The sequence below is a fragment of the Bubalus bubalis genome, chromosome X (genome assembly GCF_019923935.1).
Source record: "Bubalus bubalis isolate 160015118507 breed Murrah chromosome X, NDDB_SH_1, whole genome shotgun sequence".
Lineage (NCBI taxonomy): Eukaryota > Metazoa > Chordata > Mammalia > Artiodactyla > Bovidae > Bubalus > Bubalus bubalis.
Window position 1 is genome coordinate 101,621,594 of NC_059181.1, and position 24,807 is coordinate 101,646,400.

The window sequence follows — 24,807 nt, forward strand, 5'->3', positions numbered from 1 at the left end:
CAATAATTTTCTAGAAGAGCTCACAGAACTTAATGACACACTTGCTTACCCTTACTAGTTTATTAAAGAATATGATAAAGGATCCTCTGAACATCCCATTGAAAGAGATGCAAAGAACAAATATGTGAGGAAGAGAACAGAGCTTCCATGCCCTTCCCAGGCACACCACTCTCCCAGCACTTCTGCATGTTCACCAACCTGATCATGTTTGAGTTTCTATTGAGGCTTCATCACATACACATGACTGATTATTAACTCCATTTCCAACCCTTATCTTTTCTCAAGAGAATGGAGGTGGGAGTGAGGCTGAAAATTACAAGCTTCCAATCATAGCTTGGTCTTTCAGGTGACAAGATCTCACCCAAGAGCCATCCAGGAGCCCACTCAGAGTTACCTCATTAGAACAAAAGACAGTCTTACTGCTCAAGAAATTAGAAGGCTTTCTGGAGCTCTGTGTCAGGAACCAGGGTCAGAGACCAAATATTGACACAAACAAAAAAAAAATGTTTCTAGTGTTATGTTTAGGAATTTGCAAAGGTTTTAGGATCTCTGTGCCAGGATCCAGGGGTAGATTTGAATATATATATATATATATATATATATATATATATATATAATTTCTTATTAAAAATCACAACATCACAACCATGATTCCTGAAATTTTCATCATTAGTGGAACACCACTACAGCACTCATTATTTAGAAACTGTGAGAAGGGGAACACGGTTACTTATTATTTTCTCTTAATATTTTATTCAAAATTGCCTTATTAGACACTAAACTATTAAAATGAAATGTCATGGGAGTAATCTTGGCAAAAAATGGGAATTTAGAAAAGAACATATCCTGAATTGTCCCATGGACTTCTAGAGCATGGAAGGAATATTGTGGGTATATCTTGAGCCAGAATGCAACAAACACTTTAAGAATTGTATGTCTTTGATTCAATGGTGAAGTGTAAAACCCAAGCAGAAAGTGAGATGATGCAAAACACATAGTGTACCATCATGTATAACTCATAAAATGTGATTACAGGCACTTTGCCTCTATGGCATTCCTCCAAAAAACTATAACCTCAGTCTAATCATAAGAAAAACACCAGATAAATCTCAATTGAGGGACGTTCTATACAAAATATCACACCAGTATTCCTCAGAACTATCAAGGTCATCATTAATTAGGAAAGTCTGGGAAATTGTCACGGTCTAGAGGAGCCTAAAGAGACATGACTACTAAATGTAATGTAAACTTTTTGATGGGATTTTGAAACAGAAAAAGGACATTAACAAAACACTTAAGAAAATCGAATAAACTATGGGTTTTGTTGTTGTTATTTTTCACTCGCTCAATCACGTCCAACTCCTTGCAAGCCCATGGACTGCAGCAAGACAGGCTTCCCAGTCCACTAACTCCTGGAGTTTGCTCAAATTCACACCCATTGAGTCGCCTTTAGTTGATAATAATATTGGCACTAATATTGGCACATTAATTGCAACAAGTATATCATGTTAATAATAGGAGAAACTGGGGCATGAGTATTTGGGTACTGTTTTATCTTTGCAATTGTTCTGTAAATCTGAAACTCTTCAAAACTGTTTATGAAGAAAATGTACTACTAGTAGATCTCTGAGTTACATATGCTGTTGACAGGGTTAAGCTTCCATTTATGGTTGTCTTTATTATTATTATTTTTTAACTTCTGTTTTCCCCAATCAACTTTAGAATATTTTGATAGACAAGAATGGAATCAACCCTGTGTACAGGTTAAGTTTTTGCTGTGTTTATGCAACTGTAGAATCTCAGATACTTGAAATGGCTATGGAGTTTGTAACTCAACTTACAGAAATTAAACTCTGTACCTACTTGGCCATTTCACAGTTGTGTTTTGTTTTGGTTGAAGCCATTTCCATTACACCATTAAAAATTTATTTTATAAATCAATGTGGCCAATTCTGGCAATAAAAGCAACAAGTTCAATAGTGGTTTTAATCAAACTAAATATTAGCTCACAATATTTTTATTTGTTGAAATATACATTTTTAGTATTTTTTTTCTTTAGAGCAGTTTTCCCCCCATTTACAGAGTATGAATTCCCATATTAACTTTTTCAGGTTTTTAGTGTTCTTGCCAAGGTTATTATGATAATATATATCTCTAACCTGGTAATCTCTAATCTACATATTACTCACTACAGCTTTTTTTTTTTTTTCCCCAAAATGGCTGGAGTCAAGCTGAGAAATACCACAAATTAGCCTACACATATAGTATACTTCTAAAATTCCAATCTTCTTTTGCCAGAAATTAAAGTTTTGCTTGAATTAAATGTTTTTAATTCCTTCATCAGCTAACCTTTAGTGCAGGTGTTCCTGCTAAGTTGCTTCAGTCCTATTTAACTCTTGGCAACCCATAAACTGTAGCCTGCCAGGCTCCTCTCTCCATGGGATTTCCCAGGCAAGAATACTGGAGTTAAGTGCAAATAAAAACTACAATGAGGTACCATCTCACAGCAGTCAGAATGGCTGCGATCAAAAAATTTACAAACAAGAAATGCTAGAGAGATTGCGGAGAAAAGGAAACCCTCTTACACTGCTCATGGGAATGCAAACTAGTATAGCCACTATGGAGAACAGTGTGGAGATTCCTTAAAAAAAACTGGGAATAGAACTGCCATACCACCCACCAATCCCACTGCTGGTCATACACACCAAGGAAACCAGAATTGAAAGAGACACGTGTACCCTAATGTTCATCACAGGACTGTTTACAATAGCTAGGGCATGGAAGCAACCTAGTTGTCCATCAATAGACGAATGGATAAGAAAACTGTGGTACATATCCACAGTGGAATATTACTCAGCTTTAAAAAAAAATGCATTTGAAGCAGTTCTAATGATGTGGATGAAGCTGGAGTCTATTATACAGAGTGAAGTTAGTCAGAAAGAGAAACACATGTATACCTGTGGCAGATTCATTTTGATATATGGCAAAACCAATACAATATTGTAAAGTTAAATAAAATAAAATTTAAAAAAAATAAAATAAAATAAAATTTAATCCTCCTCAAAAAAAAAACTAAATAAAATAAAGTATATTAATGCATATATATGTAATTTAGACAGATGGTAATGATGACTCTATATGCGAGACAGCAAAAGAAACTCTTGGACTCTATGGGAGAAGGCAAGCATGGGATGACTTGAGAGAATAGCATTGAAACATGTATATTACCATATGTGAACTATATCACCAATCCATGTTCGATGCAAGAGACAGGGCATTCAAGGCCAGTGTACTGGGATGACCCTGAAGGATGGGATGGGGAGGGAGGTGGGAGAGGGATTCAGGATGGGGTCACTTGAACACCTGTGGCTGATTCGTGTTGATATATGGTGAAAGCCACTACAATATTGTAAAGTAACTAGCCTCCAATTAAAATAAATTAATTATTTTTTAAAAAAGAAAAATAATACTGGAGTGGATTGCCATTTCCTTCTCCAGGAAATCTTTCCGACCTAGAGATCAAACCCATATCTCCTGCATTGCAGGCGGATTCTTTACCTCTAAGCCACCTAACCTTTTGTAGGAATAAGCAAATTAATATAGCAATTACAGAAAGATGGGTGAGAAAAGAAAGAAGACAAAAAGCACTAGATTATGTGATCTGTTCAAACCTAAGGACTAATAAAGGTGCCAAGTACAATCAAGTATTTACTGATCTTGTGTAGCTTAAGAGGTTTCGAAGTACTGGGATTCTCTCCATTTAGCCAAGTTGAAAGTAAAGCCAGGAATGAAGTTACTTTGTTCCACAAATATTATCAGCATTCTCCAGAAGTTTCACTTGGATCCTCAAGGGTCGTGTACATAAATCCAGAGGTGGAATTTACATTAAATAAGACAATAGGCCTAATGAAATAAATAAATATATCTTGTTTGTCTTGAAAGATACAAAATAAATTTTCTAAAACACTACAATATCACTTACCAGCTTTGAAAAGTGGGTGAAATAATGTTCATTTCAAAAAGCTAAATTGAAGGGAATCTCTGAGTAAACAAAAATTAAGCTAACTTATTGAAATGTTCCACCTAAAGGTATATTTTACCCTAGATATATTTTAAGAACAATTTAAAATAAAATAAAACCTTTGACTTTTAAATGAAAAAATTTGCATAATAAATATGATTTTTTATTTCTCATAGCTTTATTAATACCTATAATAATGAATAAGAAAGCATGCAATACAGAATCTGATATCGAACAATTAATACACATTTTCCACTGGACTACATACTACCTTCCTACACCATACAATATGCAACCCTCTCACTTCCAAAGCATGGATAGAGCTGCTTTGAGATACTCTTTACTTTTAGATGCTGTATGATGTCACAGAGGAGGAATCTTCTCAAAATACAAACATAAATACATATTTCATAAAATTCCAAGTATTTTAAGCAGGGATAGCATAAATTTCACACATTTTATTTGAAAAAGTATCACATACAATAACTAAACAATTGCCTTCATGGTTTTTTTTTTTTTTTTCATTTTTGCACACACATTTTTTTGAGTGGCCTTCTCATTACTACTTCTATTGATGTCAACTTGCACTGCTTTTAAAAATCATATTTACTGAAAGAATATGGATGGTTAATGTAAAAAAGTGACTATGAGTTAATATTTTAAGGCCTCTGCATAAAATTCCACTGGAATGGTAATTGGTGTGTTAATTTAAAAAAGTTCCTGCTCATATATAGTTCAGCTTCTCTTACTCCCATGTTTTCCAGGGCAATTGTGCCAGTTGGAAATAGCCAAAATAATGTCTAATGATTGTGAGAAAAGGTAATATAAATATAACTATAAATTTGATTTGGAACCAAATGTGAAAATATGAAACCAAATAGGAAATAAGAAGAGATGATAACCATAGTGGAAAATATATATCACAAGAGAATAAAAAGTTTAAACAAAAAGATATTCATATTCATAAATGTGAATTAGGAGATATATGCACATTCAGACTTAATATAAACAACAAAAAAATAATGTTGAAATATGCATGTGGGTAAAACTTAATTTTCCCATGACTGCAAAGGATCTTTTTTTTTTTGCTTGTGACAGGACTGCATTTATAGGATTGCAGAATGTGTGATATTTTGAGTTTATTTTTCTCCACTTCAATGAAAGTGTGTGGCAAATATTTAAGAAGGCAGAGGCTCTTCATAAACTGTCACCAATACACAATAACACTGATCATTTAACAATGACCTTTTTCTAGCCAAATTTACATTACCAAAAACAAAATGTTAAGTAATTAAATAAGACTACACAAAATGTACTCTAAATTTATCACATCATTTGTACCATATGTAAGTTTGTTTCTAATACATTGACACATTATTAGCTAAAACTTGAAGATAAGTTCAAAGAAAAAATGTGTATGCACTTAGCATATAAGATACACAGTGATTGAATACATACTTACAAATGTGGTATATTAACATTATAGCTAGTAAATTAATGATCACATTGATTGTACATGGCCAAAAGAAAAGAACAAGTTTGATTGAACATATTATTACCATCCTTGTCATTCAACTGTAAGTTCTTATAAGTAAATCAAATCTTACTTTTCAAGGGAAATTTTTTTTTTTAGTAAAATAAGCCTATTTGAAGTTCTGGGACTAAATTTGGTGCATTAAAAATATCTGTGAGTTTTGTCAATCTACAGCTCTGTCCATCCACCCAAAGAAAGAGTTTTCAACATGATGAGAAATATCTCATTGAATCTGAAACCTTAGCAGTAACAGGTTGCCAAGGCCAGACCTAGTGGAAGCTTAGGAAGAGAATACACAGGGGAGAAAAACTGGGCTCACACCCCTTGCCTCTTTGGCTACTTTGAGCCTGCTTCCATTTAAAGTCTCTCTGGTACAAACCCAGAAGAGGGTGCCCAGTCATTTTATATTCTGAACACAATCTAAGTCTGATGGTATAATCAGAAATAGAAAGGGCAATAAAAGCATATTTGTTCATTCCTATATATTTAGGAAAGGTATCAACACTTCACAAATTTTACATGAGGATTTAAGAGCCACCCACATAACAAAATAGATCACACTATAAGGAAAAAAGAAATCTGACTTTGGTTTTATTCTGATTTTCAACATAGCTAGTAACTATTCATACTACTGACATTATTTAATAGTCTTTTAATTTCTCCTTTTTAATCACTTTATTTATTTATTTGTGTGTGTAGATCTTAACTAAGAATGTAGAGAGGAAACTATAGGAATAACTAAAATAGAAGAGGAAACGCTCACATTAACTTTGCAAGTTTTAGAGAGGAAAACATTCTAAAATCTACTGGAAGCACTGATCTTGCCATTCTGGGTTTTTTCATATTCCCCAGGTCTAAAATCTTCATCAGCCATAGCAACAATTATACAAACACATATACGTGGTCATATTTCAGTAAACTTTCAAACATCATCAATCCTTCAGGACTCACATGCTCCTAGAATACCAGAATGCTCCAAATCCCTTTGAATATCAACAAACACAAAAGGGGGAGAAAAATCAGTAATATTAATTAATTTGAAATTTCAGTAATTAAACTCTAGTAGTTAAAAGTTAAGAAGATCTACACACCAAATCAGACAAGATTTAAAGAGTTTCATAATGGGAATAATATAGTCTCAAAATGCTATGTAGCCTGCTGGGCACATTAAGAGAAGCTTTCTCAACATTCACTGGAAACCTTCACCAATAAAACTATACACTTATCACAGTTTATAATACAACATTTACACACAGTTTAATCATAAATTATATATCTTTAAGTTACACATTACAAAGTCTATATCTAATTTAATCAAGAAGAAATATTCATGCCCCCCATCCCAATTAAAGCATCAATTGTCTCTTGATTTAGTGTAAAACTGAAACAAGACATTTTCTCAGTTTTGTTATGGAGGAAAATTAAGTTGATGGTGTTTCTGTAAATTGATGAAATGTGCACATAGAAGATCACAACCAGTTAAGAGGACAAAAAATAAAATAAAGAATATACAACAAAAGGAAACTAATGTTCCCTAGGATTACTCATGTATTATTTGCTTAGAATGACATATTTTGTTTCATATATGAGATTTTGTTGTTTTGTGTGTGTGTGTGTGTGTGTGTGTGTTTTGGGGGTATTTCTTCTCCACCCCAAGAAGCAGTCATGAACCTCATTTCTCCCTCTGCACATCTCCTTAAACTTCTATACTGTAACACATTTGATGTACATTTATAATTATGTCTCTTGAAAGGTGCCTTCCTGACTTTCATCTTGTTATCAGTGTTTTGCTTCAGTAGGTTGCACTAGAATGATAAAAATCCCTTAGTCTTAAAGGTTTAGTATGTGGTTTTATCTACAGTTATTTGGGTTAAGTGTTCAGTACATCCACCTTCTTTGTGATTTTCTAGTCTGTTAAATACAGATTTCAGAAGATAAGGCCCCATTGATAATGAAATATAGGCTTAAGATGACAGATACATGATTTCTGATGCACTTTACACTAAACTACAAAGATAAATTTAACAAAAAAAGAAAGAGGCCCTTAAAGCAGTTAATTGCCTAATTTGGGCACAGTTATTGCACTTTAGTGTCTCGAACTCTACTAAAGAGTAGAGAAATAGGTTACTGACAGAAATCTATAAAGTTTTTATAAGTTCTTTATTGAAAATATATATAAAAAGTATATCAACAATATATTCTTAAAATAAAACTAGAAAACATGAAAATAGAGACCAAAAAATGAGATATTTACATTTTCTTACTGTTCATTTTTGCAAAAAAACTAGTAAGAAAAAAGTGGAGACAACAACAAATATCAAGCTAAAAGGCAAAATGTTACTGTACTTATACCTTCTAATGTTGTCTAAACAAAAGTTTAGACGGAATAAAGGTACTCTTGGAAAATCAGATATTTGCTAGTTTTCCATTGGCTACATACTGGGTCCAGAAAAAACAGAATGAAAAAGTAAAATTGAAGATGTTGGTGAAAAGAAAAAATACAGTGCATCAGAAGTAATATATACTATCTTAATATCTGTCATGATAAGACTTTCTGTACAAAGGGATGTGACTTTTTCAATTTTTCTTTTTAAATACATATTTTTTTCATTTATGCTATCTTTAATTTTTCTCAGTTTTCACTTTTCAGCATTCAGATTTTTTTTTATATTCATACTTAATAATTTCATTTTTGGAGATATTGTACATACTATTTTTTTTTAATTTTGGTTTATAATTGTTCCAATTTCCAATTGGTGATATATAGAAATATAATTAATCAAATTGTAAATTTATTTTTAACTTTTGACTAAGGGTCTAGCTGTAGACTTTATTCTGTTGTGGGCTTCTATTTACATGGCTATTTACAAATCTAACAATTTGAAGTACTCACTGAAATTGGATTTCAAACTTTGATTATAAACATCTTATTGGAAAATGTGAAGTAGCTGTTTTAGCTTTATAAGGGATGTTCTTCCATAATGGGAGAATCACCCCTAGAGGGTCTAGCCTGTTGGCCTGGAGTGAAGGTTGTCAAGGGAATGACTTTAATTGAATCATCACTAGGATGAAGTCTTTCAGACATGGCATAAAAATGAGATCTTGTACTACCTTGTGCTCCTTGGTCAAGAGAAAATAGTCCTTCAGGGCCAACACCTTGCCCCCAACCCTGCTGCAGACCCATTGGTGGTTGTACAGGGCTGCAATGAAGGGCAGCAGGCTGTGGCAGAGGAGGACTGCAGTTGATTGAAGCAGCCTGTGACAGAGGAGGGCTGTAGTAAAGGGCTGAGGCCTGTGCTGGTAGAGGGCTGTGGTGAAGAGCTTGTGCTAGAGGTGGGCTGTGGTGGAGAGCAGAGGTCTGTGCTGGTGGAGAGCTGTGGCATAGTGCTATAGCCTGGGTCATCGGAGGACTGTGGCAGAGAGCAACTGTCTGTGTCACCAGAGGGTTGTGTCGGCGAAGAGTTGTCTGCGTCGGGGGAGGGCTGTGGCATAGAGCAGAGGCCTGTGCCTGTGAAGGGCTGGAATATGTCAGAGAAGCTGGCATCCAGCAGGCATCAGAGTGGCCCAAGATGAGACATTCTTGAGTGCAGTTGTCAGAGGCTTCTTCCACAGTAGGCTGAATAGTTATTTCTGCAGCTGTTAAGATGGGAAACAAATGATAAAATTTATGTTTCAAAAGCATGTGTTTATTAGCTACTTAAACCATATTGCTACAAGAATGCTTAATAATCTATATATAAATGCATAAGAGGCTTCTAATATTTTCATAATTGGTACTCGATTTGTCACAAAGTAATTCCTACAGTAACATAAATAATCAGGAGTGGGTGGATGGCATTTCATTTTTATAAGTAGGATATTTTGGCTTAGTCTCCCAAATGTAGATATTTTAAACTGTGTTTATGACTGTGAATGGACGCTGTGGTCAATGATTTATACACACAAATCTGTTGAAATATGGTCCTGACTAACACAAAAGGTTGACATGAGTGAAATGAATGGAAAAACTAGTACAGACATGTAATGAACTAACCAATTATAGCTAACAATTTGGTTAAGAATATAATTAATTAATCTGAGAATAGATCTAAGAATAAATTAGGTTAATTTGGAAATAGCTTATTGAACTCTAAGATATGCCTTTCAGTTTCAGGAATGAACTATAGCTATAATTATTTCAAAGTCAATTGATTTCTGTATTCCTTATTTTCTGAAATTGTGGCAAATCAGAGTTTAGCAACATAAAGGATTACAGATCCAAAATACTTAGCTCTAAACTATAAAACTTTTTAAAACTCCTTTATAAGGTTTCTGTAAAATTTTAAAATGCCAATAGGTATCAAATTTCAATAAGTATACTATGCAAAGACCAGCAAAGGAAAGATAGAGTAGCTATATCAATATTAAAATTGACTTTAGAGCAGAGTGCTATTAGCGATAATGAAGAATATATATCATAATTTTTTAAAAGGTAATTTATCTAAGACATACAATCCTAAAAGTCAAAAATAGAAATTCATATTCCTGTAAATCCTCAACAGGATATAGAGTCCAGGCACTGTCATTATCCTATCATACTTAAAACCAAGGAATAAAATACATCAGAAATTATTGTCACAGATAAGACTAATTTTCTCCATTAGATAACCATTTACTTTTCTTCACTTAGAAGACTAAAGAAGTCCCTTTGAGATTAACATTTTTAAAAATCTATATTTTTTCACAGTTATATTTTAGAAATATTCGGGAAGGTAAAGTTTTATGTATTTGGAGTGATATTAAATCATAAAAGCATGCAAGGAAATATATGAACATACACATAATTATGTTTTATTTCCTTGCCATCAGAAAAGCAACTGATCTGGCAGCCTTAAATTTTACAATAAAAGAATATATCATAATTTCAGCATTGAGTCATTTGCCTCTTTATGATGAGGAAATAGACACCAAGTCATTTTCAATGAAATCTGTGATTTATGGAAATTCCTTTTTTAAGAGTTTTATTGAGATATAATTCACATGCCATAAAATCCACTCATTTAAAGTGAATAATTCAATAGTGTTTAGTCACATAATTGTGCCACTGTCATCACAATCAATTTTGAGGCATCCTTATCACTACAAATAGAAACCTGGTATCCATTAGCATTCACTGGCCACTTCTCCATGTACTCCAAAACCCTAAGCAACCATATCAAACTCCATAGACTTAAGCAACCATTAATCTACCTTTCTCTTCTATAGATTTTCCAATTCTATACATGTAATATTAACAGAACCCTTTCAATCAATTATTTTGAGACTGGCTTGATTCATTTAACATAATGTTTTTAAGGTTCCTCCATGTTGTAGCATGTATCAGTACTTCAATTTTTTTTTTTATTGCTCATGATTATACTTTGCATAATTATGCCACATATTGTTTATCCATTCATCAATTTGTAGATATTTGAGTTGTTTTTACTTTTTGGCTGTGATGAGTAATGTTGTTATGAATATTGTTTAAAAGTTTTTGTGCAGACACAGTTATTCATTTCTTTTGGGAATATACCTATGTGTGGAGTTGCTGGATCATATGGGGTCACTTCTATATTTAATGTGAAGAACTGCCAAATTCTTTTCCAAATTGACTGCACAATTTTATGTTCCCACCAGAAATATATTAAGGTTCCAATTCCTCCACTCAATTTCTGCAAAATTTCAGTTTGGATTTTGCATATTTTGATAGAATTGTATTGAATCTGAAAATCAGTTTGTGATTTTAACAGTATTAAGACTTTAACAGTGTTAAATCTTCCTATCTTTTAATATGGAATGTCTTTCCATTTATTTATATATTTAATTTCTTTCAGTATGTATGTATGCGTTAATCACCCAAAACTTTAAATAAAAAGTGAAAATCTAAATCGAATGTTTCAAATAATTTTACTATCCATTTGACCACATTAAACCAAATTCCTAACTGTCAATCCATTATGCCCTGGGCTGTGCTAAGTCACTTAAGTTGTATCTGACTCTTTGTGACCCTATGGACTCTATCCCACCAGGTTCTCTGTCCATGGGATTTCCCAGGCAAGAATACTGGAGTGGGTAGCTATTTCCTCCTCCAGGGTATCTTCCTGACCCAGGGACCAAAACTGAGTCTCCCACACTGCAGGCAGATTCTTTAATTTCTTTCAGTAGTTATTTCAAATTTTTCAGAGTAAAAACTTCATATTTCCTTTGTTGAATTTGCTCCTAAGTATTTTATTCCACTGTAAATGGAAGTGTTTCCTTAATTTATTTTTTGGAATGTTTATTGCTAGAATATAGAAGTACACTTGATTTTTATATATCGCTCTTAAAGCCTGTAAACTCCCCAGCTTGATTATTTGTTTGAATAGGTTTTTAGTGGATTTCTTAAGATTTTCTGTATACAAGATCTGCTCAATATTATGTGGCAGCCTGGATGGGTCGAGAGTTCAAGGGAGAATTAATACATATATACGTATGGCTGAGTTAATCTGCTGTGCACCTGAAACTATCACAACATTGTTAATCAGCTACATTCCAATATAAAATTAAAAGTTTATTAAAAAAGGAATAAAAGAGCAAGGAGCAAAGTATAAATGTTCTTTCGAAAATGAAGCAAGATTACAAATGGATGCCTCTGCCTGTTTGCTCTGGCATCCATCTGGCAGTGCAAATCAGGTACCATGAATGGAAATGAATAAATAAATACTCCATCAAGATCAAGGTAGAAGAAATAGTAATAGCTCATAAAGGGGGAAACCAAAGACCACAGAGGTTGAGTGCATTGTCCAACATCACAAAGCCAAGAAATTCCAGAGTCAAGATTCACCTCTGGTTCAGTTTAATTGCAAAGTCTCTCAATTCCTGCTAGTTTCAGAAATTGCTAATGATTCATTCCCTCTCCTATATTTATTTTACATAAAAGGGAAACCCCATATGCTTAACAGGCGATCTTTCAGCAGAAACTCTGAAGGCCAAAAGGGAATGGCAGGATATATATAAAGCACTGAAAGGGAAAAATCTACAACCAAGATTACTGTACCCGGCAAGGATCTCATTCAAAATTGATGGAGAAATCAAAAGCTTTTCAGACAAACACAAGTTAAGAGAATTCAATACCACCAATCCAGTTTTACAACAAATGTTAAAGGAACTTATATTGTCAAAAAATAAAAAAATAAGAAAAAATATCTACAAAATCAACCCCAAACAGTTAAGAAAATGGCAAGAACAGCTATATATATTTGTAATTACTTTAAAGGCAAATGGATTAAATGCTCAACCAAAAGACACAGACTGGATGAATGGATACAAAAAAAAAGACCCATGTACATGCTGTCTACAAGAAACCCAATTCAGACCTAAGATATAGACTACAAGGGAGAGGATGGAAAAATATATTCCATGCAAATGGAAAGCAAAGACAGCTTGAGTAGCAATCCTCATATCAGACAAAATAGACCCTAAAATAAAGAGTATTACAAGAGATAAAGAAGGACACTACATAATGATCAAGGGATCAATACAAGAGGAAGCCATAACAATTGTAAATACCTAGAAACCTATATGCAGGTCAGGAAGCAAGATTTAGAACTGGACATGGAACGACAGACTGGTTCTAAATAGGAAAGGGAGTACGTCAAGGCTGTATATTGTCACCCTGTTTATTTAACTTATATACAGAGTACATCATGAGAAAGGCTGGGCTGGAAGAAGCACAAGCTGGAATCAAGATTGCCAGGAAAATATCAATAACCTCAGATATGAAGATGACACCACCCTTATGGCAGAAAGTGAAGAGGAACTAAAAAGCCTCTTGATGAAAGTGAAAGTGGAGAGTGAAAAACTTGACTTAAAGCTCAACATTCAGAAAACTAAGATCATGGCATCCGGTCCCATCACTTCATGGGAAATAGATGGGGAAACAGGGGAAACAGTGTCAGACTTTATTTTTCTGGGCTCCAAAATTACTGCTGATGGTGACTGCAGCCATGAAATTAAAAGACGCTTACTCCTTGGAAGGAAAGTTATGACCAACCTAGATAGCATATTCAAAAGCAGAGACATTACTTTGCCAACAAAGGTCCATCTAATCAAGGCTATGGTTTTTCTAGTGGTCATGTATGGATGTGAGAGTTGGACTGTGAAGAAGGCTGAGTGCCGAAGAATTGATGCTTTTGAACTGTGGTTTTGGAGAAGACTCTTTAGAGTCCTTTGGACTGCAAGGAGATCCAACCAGTCCATTCTAAAGGAGATCAGCCCTGGGTGTTTTTTGGAAAAAATGATGCTAAAGCTGAAACTCCAGTACTTTGGCCACCTCCTGCAAAGGGTTGACTCACTGAAAAAGACTCTGATGCTGGGAGAGATTGGGGGCAGGAGGAAAAGGGGATGGTAGAGGATGAGATGGCTGGATGGCATCACCGACTCGATGGACATAGGTTTGGGTGAACTTCGGGAGTTGGTGATGGACATGGAGACCTGGTGTGCTGCAATTCATGGGGTCACAAAGAGTTGGACATGACTGAGCGACTTAACTGATGCACTGGACATAATGGCAACCCACTGCAGTACTCTTGCCTAGAAAATCCTATGGACAGAGGATCCTGGTGCAGGCTACTGTCCATGGGGTCACAAAGAGTCAGACACGACTGAGTGACTTCACTTTCTTTCACTTATGCACTGGACATAGGAGCGCCTCAATACATAACACAAACACTAACAGACATAAAAGGAGAAATTAACAGTAACAAAATAATAGTAGGAGATTTTAACACCCCACTCCCACCAATGGACATATCATCAAAGCAGAAAATTAATAAGGAACACCAGTCTTAAATGATACATTAGATGTGATGGATCTCATTGATATCTTCAGGACACTCTATCCAAATGCAGAGGAGTACACATTCTTCTTAGTACACATGGAGCATTCTCCTGGATAGACCACATCTTGGGTCACAAATCAAACCTCAGCGAATTTAAGAAAATTGAAATAATATCAAGCATCTTCTCTGATCCCAACCCTATGAGACTAGATATCAGTTACAAGAAAAAAAAAATGTAAGAAACACAAACACATGGAGATTAAACAACACATTTCTAAATAACCAACAGGTTACTCAAGAAATCAAAAGGGATATCAACAAATTTCTAGAAACAAATGACAATGAAAACACAACTCAAAACCTATGGGTTTTGATTTCCATTTTAGTTCACTGATTTCTAAAATGTCGATGTTCAGTCTTGCTATCTCTTGTTTGACCACTTCCAATTTACCTTGATTCATGGACCTAATATTCTAGGTTCCTATGCAATATTGTTCTTTACAATATCAGACTTTACTTCTATCACCAGTCACATCCACAACTGGGTGTTGTTTTCCCTTTGGCTCAGCCTCTTCATTTCTTCTGGAGCTATTTCTCTATTTTTCTCCATAGAATACCATATTGGGCACCTACTGACCTGGGGAGTTCATCGTTCAGTGTCATATATTTTTGCCTTGTCATACTGTTCATGGGGTTCTCAAGGCAAGACTATTAAAGTGATTTGCCACTCCCTTCTCCAGTGGACCACGTTTTGTCAGAACTCTCCACTGTGTCCTGTCTGTTTTGCGTAGCTCTACATAGCATGAACCATAGTTTCACTGAGTTAGACTAGGCTGTGATTCATGTAACCAGTTTGATTTATTTTCTGTAATTGTGGTTTTCATTCTGTCTGCCCTCTGATGAATAAGGATGAGACTTGTGGAAGCTTCCTAACAGGAGCAACTGACTGGGGTATTCTGAGTTTTGTTCTGAGCAGGGCCATGCTCAGTAAATCTTTAATCCAATTTCCTGTTGATGAGTGGTGTTATGTTCCCTCCCTGTACTTTGACCTGAGGCCAAACTATGGTAGGGATAATGGCAGTAAGGTGACCTCCTTCAAAAGGATTTAGGCCAGCATGTCAGAACTCCCAGGACTGTAATATTCAGTGCCCCTGACCCCATGGCAGGCCTCTGTCGACCCATGGCTCTGCCAGAGACTCCTGGACACTCACAGGCAAGTCTGGCTCAGTCTCTTGTGAGGCCACTGCTCCTTTCTCCTGGGTCCTGGTTCACACAAGGTTTTGTTTGTGCTCCCCAAGTGTCTGTTTACCCAGTCCTGTGGAAGTTCTGTAATCATCTAATGGAGTAAGTGGATTATCATTCATAAATTGCATATATTTTGATCACATACATTTTAAGAAATGTCATTTTTTCCTTGTATTTTCAACCATTTTGTAAGAAATATATGATTAATCTGTTGCATTAAAACAGTTTATCTATCTACATCATTAATTAAACTTTAGTTTGCTGTGAAGAAAATGTGTTGTTTCGATGAAGAATGTCTTTGTGATTATGTTTTTATAGCACATACAATTGTCTTTGAAATCTTGTAATGAGTAATTCAAGTACAGGTTGCCTTCAATACAAACATTAAAATTATAGTTCATTAGGTTACTTTGATTAATTGCTTGTCCATCAAACATCTGTACAAACATTCTAATGCTCCTCATTAAAAGATTTCAGATAGCGAGCAGATTGAATCTATAATATGCCTAATACAATGAGAGCACCAATCACTGTTCCTAAAAATAAAATTTGAAAGAATTGTTTTTTTTTTTTTTTTTTATTTCAGCATGCCGCAACTCCCAGGACTGTGTATTCAGTGCCCTCAATGTCACATGTCACATGTCTTCTTCATGTGACATTTACTGTACAGTTATAATGTCTGCATTAATATAAGCAAGTGATTAGGTTATCTCTTGACCAATTAAAATGTACTTGCATTATTAGTGTAAGGTTATATAAAGAATTACTTGTTTAATAACTTATCTCTAATGTATATGCAAATCAATATAAGCACTAGTAGAAAAGCGAGTACCACACATTTTGTGCTTCAAAAAAGAAAAGCAACTTCTTTTTCCTCTTGCTCAAAGGCAATAAGTATTTTGCTACTAGGAACATAATAAACTTGACTAATTAAAATAAAAAATACTGGGGGAGGTCCTAGGATGGTGGAGAAATAGGACTTGGATACCAATTTTACCCCCATAAATTCATCGAAAGAACATTTAAACACTGAGCAAATTCCACAAAACAACTTCTGAATGCTGGCAGAGGACATCAGGCACCCAGGAAGGCAGCCCATTATCTTCAAAAGGAGGTAGGACAAAATAGAAAAGATAAAAAGAGAGACAAAAGAGGTAGGGACAGAGATCTATCCTGGGAAGGGCGTCTTAAAAGAGGAGAAGTTTCCAAACGCAAGGAAACACTCTCACTGGAAGGTCTGTGGGGAATCTTGGAATCTAAGAGGGCAACATAACTGGGAGGAAAAAATAAATAAATAAATAAATAATTAAAACCCACAGATTACATGCCTAATGGAAACTCCCAGCACTTGCAGCTGCCACCAGCAAGCGGGGGCTGAACAGGGAGGCCTGGGCTGCATTCCTTAGGGTAAGGACCAGGCCCAAATGCCTTGAAGGCAATCTGAGGGAAATGACTTGAAATAGCAACCCAAACTGTGGGATAGCCAGAGAGAGAGAGACAAAAAAAAAAAAAAAAGAGAGAGAGAGAGAGACAGAGACAGAGAACTATCCCATGAACAGCCCTAACCTGAGGCACTGCCAGGCCCACTCACAGAACAAAGGACTGAGCGAATACCAGAGGAGAGCTAATAGGCTGTGGACCGGACCATCTCCCACCGGAGACAAGCAGACGGGGGTTGGGGGGGCAGCCAGAGCCAGAAACGGGCAATCGCTGTCCCAGAGCGGTGTCCTCTACCAAACTGCAAGCAGGCTCCATTGCTAACCTAGAGTTCTTGGGATTCTGGATGGTTGACATCTGCCGAGAGGGTTGCAGCCAGAGATCAGCTCACCAGAAGAGACACATGGCACACCTGAGAAGGCGAGCCCGTTGTACACCCAGAAAACCGATGACTGGGATGCGGAAGAAAATAAGGCGCACTGCCACCTGGAGGTGAATGCGCTCACAAAGCATCTGGTCGCGTGAGCTGCTCAGACCTGGGAAGGGCACAATACGCAGGTCCAATGGAGTCTGCGTCTTAGTTGAGTACTCAAGACCCTGAACCTGAGCAGCTTAGACCTAGAAAGTACACATAACACAGGGCCTGCCCCAGACAGTTCCTGGCAGAGCAACCTTGAGCCTGAGAAGTATAGACCATGAAAGCACACATGCCATTAGTGGGGGCAAACCCAGTGTGGCGAAGACACTGTGGGCACTCCCCACACATACCAGTGATATTTGTTTGCACTGTTCCTCCTTCTCCACATCACGACCGAACAAGTGAGCCTAAATAAGTAGCCACCTTTGCCCCCTTGTGTCAGGGCAGAAATTAAACACTGAAGAGACCAGCAAACAGAAGAAGCTAAAATAAACAGAGGGAACTGCTTTGGAAGTGACAGGAGCAACAGATTAAAACCCTGTAGTTAGCACCGACTACATAGGAAGGGGCCTGTAAATCTTGAGAAGTATAAGCTGGATCAAGGAACTATCTGAAACTGGACTGACCCCACACTGCCCTCAACAGCTCCAGAGAAATTCCTAGATATATTTTTATTATTATAATTTTTAATTTTTTTAATTTTTAAATCCTCTATTACTCCTTTAATTTTCATTTTTATAATCTACTGCTAAGCTAAGTCACTTCAGTCGTGTCCGACTCTGTGAAACCCCATAGACAGCAGCCCACCAGGATCCCCCTTCCCTGGGATTCTCGAGGCAAGAACACCAGAATGGGTTGCAATTTCCTTCTCCGGTGTATGAAAGTGAAAAGTGAAGTCGCTCAGTCGTGCCTGACCCCATGGACTGCAGCCCACCAGGCTCCTCCATCCATGGGATTTTCCAGGCAAGAGTACTGGAGTGGGGTGCCATTGCCTTCTCTGCTTATAATCTACTATCACCTTGCAAAAAAAAAAAAAAAAAAAAAAAACAAAACAAAACAAAAAAAAAAACCCTATTTTTAAAGCTAACCATATATATATATATATATATATATATATATATATTATAATTTTTGTGACTGTTTTCTTTTTTTAATATTTTTGAGAGTTTAACCTCTACTCTAGATTTTTAATCTTTGCTTTTTGGTATTTGTTATCCATTTTGTACCTTTAAGAAACCAATCTTTAGTACCCATTTTTACTTGGGAGTATGAATACTGGCTTGATTGTTCTCTCCCTCTTTTGACTCTCCATTTTCTCCACTTGGTCTCATCTATCTCCCTCCTCCTTCTTCTCTTCTCCATGTAACTCTGTGAACCTCTCCGGGTGTCCTTCACTGTGGAGAAACTTGTCCTCATTAACCTAGATATTTTATCATTGGTGCTGTATAAATGGAGAAGACTTGAGGCTACTGTAAGAATAACATTGAAATCCAGAGGCAGGAGGCTTAAGTTCAAAACCTGAAAACACCAGAGAACTCCTGACTCCAGGGAACATTAATCAATAAGAGCTCATTCAAAAACCTCCATACCACAATGAAACCAAGCACCGTCCAAAGGCCAACAAGTTCCAGAGGAAGAAATACCACACTAATTCTCCAGCAGTACAGGAACATAGCCCTGAACTTCAATATAAAGGCTTCCCAAAGTCACACCAAACCCATTGACACCTCAAAACTCACTACTGGACACTTCATTGCCCTCAAGATAGAAGAAATCCAGCTCCACCCACCAGAACACCCACACAAGCTTCCCTAACCAGGAAACCTCGACAAGCCACATGTCCAACCTGACCCACAGTGAGGAACCTCCAGAATAAAGAGGAACCACAAACTGCCAGAATACGGAAAGGCCAAGCCAAACATAGCAATCTAAACAAGATGAAAAGGCAGAGAAATACTCAGCAGGTAAAGGAACAAGATAAATGCCCACCAAACCAAAGAAAAGAGGAAGAGATAGGGAATCTATCTGAACAAGAATTCAGAAAAATGATAGTGAAAATGATCCAAAATCTTGAAAACAAAATGAACTTACAGATAAATAGCCCGGAGACAAGGATATAGAAGATGCAAGAAATGTTTAACAAGGACCTAGAAGAAATAAAGAACAGTCAATATATAATGAATAATGCAATACATTAGATAAAATAAAAAAAAAGCACTCTAGAGGGAAGAAACAGTAGAATAATGGAGGCAGAAGATAGGATAAGTGAGGTAGAAGATAGAATAGTAGAAATAAACGAAGCAGAGAGTAAAAAGAAAAAAAAAGAGTCAAAAGAAATGAGGACAAGCTGAGAGACCTTTGGGACAATGTCAAACGACTCAACATTTGAATCATAGGAGTCCCAAAAGAAGAAGGTAAAAAGAAAGACCATGAGAAAATACTTGAGGAGATAATAGTTGAAAACTTACCTAAAATGGGGCAGGAAATAGCCACCCAAGTCCAAGAAACAAAGACAGTTACAAACAGGATAAACCCAAGGGGAAACACTGCAAGACACATATTAATCAAAGTAACAAAGATCAAACACAAAGAACAAATATTAAAAGCAGCAAGGGAACACCAAAAAATAACACACAAGGGGATTTCCATAAGGATAACAGCTGATCTTTCAATAGAAACTCTTCAGGCCAGAAGGGAATGGCAAGACATACTTAAGGTGATGAAAGAAAATAACCTGCAGCCCAGATTACTGTACCCAGCAAGGATCTCATTCAAATATGAAGGAGAAATCAAAAGCTTTACAGACAAGCAAAAGATGAGAGAATTCAGCACCACCAAACCAGCTCTCCAACAAATACTAAAGGATCTTTTCTAGACAGGAAACAAAGAAAGGATGTATAAAGTCGAACCCAAAACAATAAAGTTAATGACAATGTGATCATACTTATCAATAATTACCTTAAATGTAAATGGGTTGAATGCCCCAACCAAAAGACAAAGACTGGCTGAATGGATACAGAAACAAGACCCCTATATATGTTGTCTACAAGAGACGAACCTCGAAACAACGGACACATACAGACTGAAAGTGAAGGGCTGGAAAAAGATATTCCACGCAAATAGAGACCAAAAGAAAACAGGAGTAGCAATACTCATATCAGATAAAATAGACTTTAAAACAAAGGCTGTGAAAAGAGGAAAATAAGGACACTACATAATGATCAAAGATCATTCCAAGAAGAAAACATAACAATTATAAATATATATGCACCCAACATAGGAGCACCACAATATGTAAGACAAATGCTAAAAAGTATGAAAGGGGAAATTAACAATAACACAATAATAGTGGGAGACTTTAATACCCCACTCACACCTATGGATAGATCAACTAAACAGAAAATTAACAAGGAAACACAAACTTCACATGCTACAATACACCAGTTAGACCTAACTGATATCTATAGGACATTTCACCTAAAAACAATGAATTTCACTTTTTTCTCAAGTGCACACGGAACCTTCTCCAGGATAGATCACATCCTAGCCATAAATCTAGCCTTGGTAAATTCAAAAAAAATGAAATCATTCCAAGTATCTTTTCTGACCACAATGCAATAAGACTAGATGTCAATAACAGGAGAAAAACTGTTAAAAATTCCAGCTTATGGAGGGTGAACAACACGCTGCTGAATAATCAACAAATCACAGAAGAAATCAAAAAAAGAAATCAAAATATACATAGAAATGAATGAAAATGAAAACACAACAACCCCAAACCCATGGGACACTGTAAAAGCAGTGTTAACGGGAAGGTTCATAGCAATACAGGCTTACCTCAAGAAACAAGAAAAAAGTCAAATAAATAACCTAACTCTGACCCAGAGGGATGGTATGGGGAGGGAGGTGAGAGGGGGGTTAAGGATGGGGAACACGTGTACACCTGTGGTGGATTCATGTTTATGTATGGCAAAACCAATACAAATATTGTAAAGTAATTAGCCTCCAATTAAAGTAAATAAATTTATATTTTAAAAAATGACCTAACTCTACACCTAAAGCAACTAGAAAAGGAAGAAATGAAGAACATCAGGGTGAGTAAAAGGAAAGAAATGTTAAAAAATTAGGGCATAATTAAATGCAAAAGAAACAAATGAGACCATAGCGAAAATAACAAAGCTAAAAGCTGGTTCTTTGAGAAGATAAATAAAATTAACAAACCGTTAACCAGACTCATCAAGAAACGAATGGAGAAGAATCAAATCAACAAAATTAGAAATGAAAATGGAGAAATCAAAACAGATAACACAGAAATATAAAGGATCATAAGAGAATACAGTCAGCAACTATATAACAATAAAACAGACTTGGAAGAAATGAACAAAATCTTAGAAAAGTACAACTTTCCAAAACTGAACCAGGAAGAAATAGAAAATCTTAACAGACCCATCACAAGCACGGAAACTGAAACTGTAATTAGAAATCTTCTAGGAAACAATAGTTCAGGACCACACGGCTTCACAGCTGAATTCTACCAAAAATTTAGAGAAGAGCTAACACCTATCTTACTCAAGCTCTTCCAGAAAATTGCAGAGGAAGGTAAACTTCTAAACTAATTCTATAAGGCCACCATCTCTCTAATACCAAAACCAGACAAAGACACCACAAAAAAGAAAACTACAGGCCAATATCACCGATGAACATAGATGCAAAAATCCTTAACAAAATTGTAGCAAACAGAATCCAACAACATTTTTAAAAGATCATACACCACGACCAAGTGGGCTTTATCCAAGGATGCAAGGATTCTTCAATATCTGCAAATCATTCAACATATTGTAGTACACCACAATAACAAATTGAAAGAAAAAAAAAAGCATATGATTATCTCAACAAATGCAGAGAAAGCCTTTGACAAAATTCAACATCCATTTATGATAAAAACCCTCCAGAAAGTAGGAATAGAGGGAACATACCTCGACATAATAAAAGCTATATATGACAAACCCACAGCAAACATCATCCTCAATGGTGAAAAACTTAAAGCATTTCCCCTAAAGTCAGGAACAAGGCAAGGGTGCCCACTCTCACCACTACTATTCAACATAGTTTTGGAAGTTTTGGTCACAGCAATCAGAGCAGAAAAAGAAATAAAAGGAATCCAGATTGGAAAAGAAGAAGTAAATCTCTCACTGTTTGCAGATGACATGATCCTCTACATAGAGGATAAACCCTAAAAACTCCACCAGAAAATCACTAGAGCTAATCAATGAATATAGTAAAGTTGCAGGATATTAAATCAACACGCAGAAATCCCTTGCCCTCCTATACACTAACAATGAGAAAACAATAAAAGAAATGAAAGAAACAATTCCATTCACCATTGCAACGAAAAGAATAAAATACTTAGGAATAAATCTACCTAAAGAAAAAAAAAAGATCTATATATAGAATACTGTAAAACACTAATGAAAGAAATCAAAATTGATACAAATAGATGGGGAAATATACCATGTTGTGGATTGGAAGACTCAATATAGTGAAAATGAGTATACTACCCGAAGCAATCTGTGGGTTCAATGCAATCACTATCAAGCTAACAATGATATTTTTCACAGAACTAGAACAAATAATTTCACAATTTGTACGGAAATAAAAAAAAAACCTCGAATAGCCAAAAGAAGCTTGGAAAAGAAGAATGGAACAGGAGGAATCAACCTGCCTGACTTCAAGCTATACAACAGTCATCAAGACAGTGTGGTACTGGCACAAAGACAGAAATATAGATCAATGGAACAAAATAGAAAGCCCGGAGATTAATCCATGCACATATGGACACCTTATCTTTGACAAAGGAGGCAACAATATACAATGGAGAAAAGACAATCTGTTTAACAAGTGGTGCAGGGAAAACTGGTCAACCACTTGTAAAAGAATAAAACTAGAAGAGTTTCTAACAACATACACAAAAATAAATTCAAAATGGATTAAAGATCTAAACATAAGACTAGAAACTATAAAACTCTTACAGGAAAACAGAGAAAACACTCTGACAAAAATCACAGCAGGATCCTCTATGACCCATCTCCCACAATAATAGAAATAAAAGCAAAAATAAACAAATGGGACCTAATTAAACTTAAAAGATTTTGCACAATGAAGGGAACTATAAGCAAGGTAAAAGACAGCCTTCAGAATGGGAGAAAATAATAGAAAACGAAGGAACTGACAAATAATTAATCTCAAAAATATACAAGCAACTCCTGCAGCTCAATTCCAGAAAAATAAAAGACCCAATCAAAAAATGGGCTAAAGAACTAAACAGACATTTCTCCAAAGAAGACATACAGATGGCTAACAAACTCATGAAAAGATGTTCAACATCATTCATTATCAGTGAAATGCAAATCAAAACCACAATGAGGTACCATTTCATGCCAGTCAGAATGTCTGCAATCCAAAAGTCTACAAGCAATAAACGCTGGAGAGGGTGTGGAGAAAAGGGAACTTTCTTACACTGTTGGTGGGAATGCAAACTAGTATATCCACCACGGAGAAAAGTGTGTAGATTCCTTAAAAAACTGGAAGTAGAACTGCCATATGACCCAGCAATCCCACTGCTGGGCATACTCACCAAGGAAACCAGAATTGAATAAGACATGTACACTCCAATGTTATTCACAGCATTGTTTATAATAGCAGGACATAGAAGCAACCTAGATGTCCATTGGCAGATGAATGTATAAGAAAGCTGTGGTACATATACACAATGGAATATTACTCAGCCATGAAAAAGAATACATTTGAATCAGTTCTAATGAGGTGGATTAAACTAGAGCCTAATATACAGAGTGAAGTAAGCCAGAAAGAAAAACATCAATACAGTATGCTAATGCATATATATGGAATTTAGAAAGGTAATAATAATAACCCTATATGTGAGACACCAAATGAGACACTGATGTATAGAACAGTCTTTTGAACTCTATGGAAGAGGTCGAGCATGGGATGATTTGGGAGAATGGCATTGAAACATGTATATTATCATATGTGAAATGGATCACCAGTCCAGGTTCGATGCATGAGACAGGGTGCTCAGGTCTGGTGCACTGGGATGACCCAGAGGGATGGGATGGGGAGGGAGGTGGGAGGGGGTTTCAGGATGGGGAACACATGTACACCCGTGGCTGATTTCATGTCAATGTATGGCAAAACCACTACATTATTTTAAAGTATTTAGCCTCCAATTAAAACTAATAAATTTATTTAAAATTAATTTAAAAAATAAAATAAAATACAAAATACTGGATAAATG

The 24,807-nt window shown here is 35.8% G+C and overlaps 1 protein-coding gene across 1 annotated transcript; it reads right to left on the minus strand.

Annotated features, from left to right (window-relative positions):
• Positions 1–8,254: 8,254 nt before the first annotated feature.
• On the minus strand, positions 8,255–17,392 carry LOC123331695 (protocadherin-11 X-linked-like). Its single transcript, XM_044936499.1, has 2 exons — positions 17,293–17,392; positions 8,255–9,191 (listed from the first exon to the last, which is right to left on the minus strand). Exons 1-2 carry the CDS (start codon positions 17,390–17,392, stop codon positions 8,515–8,517), a joined length of 777 nt encoding a protein of 258 aa, XP_044792434.1. The 3' UTR covers positions 8,255–8,514.
• Positions 17,393–24,807: the final 7,415 nt, after the last annotated feature.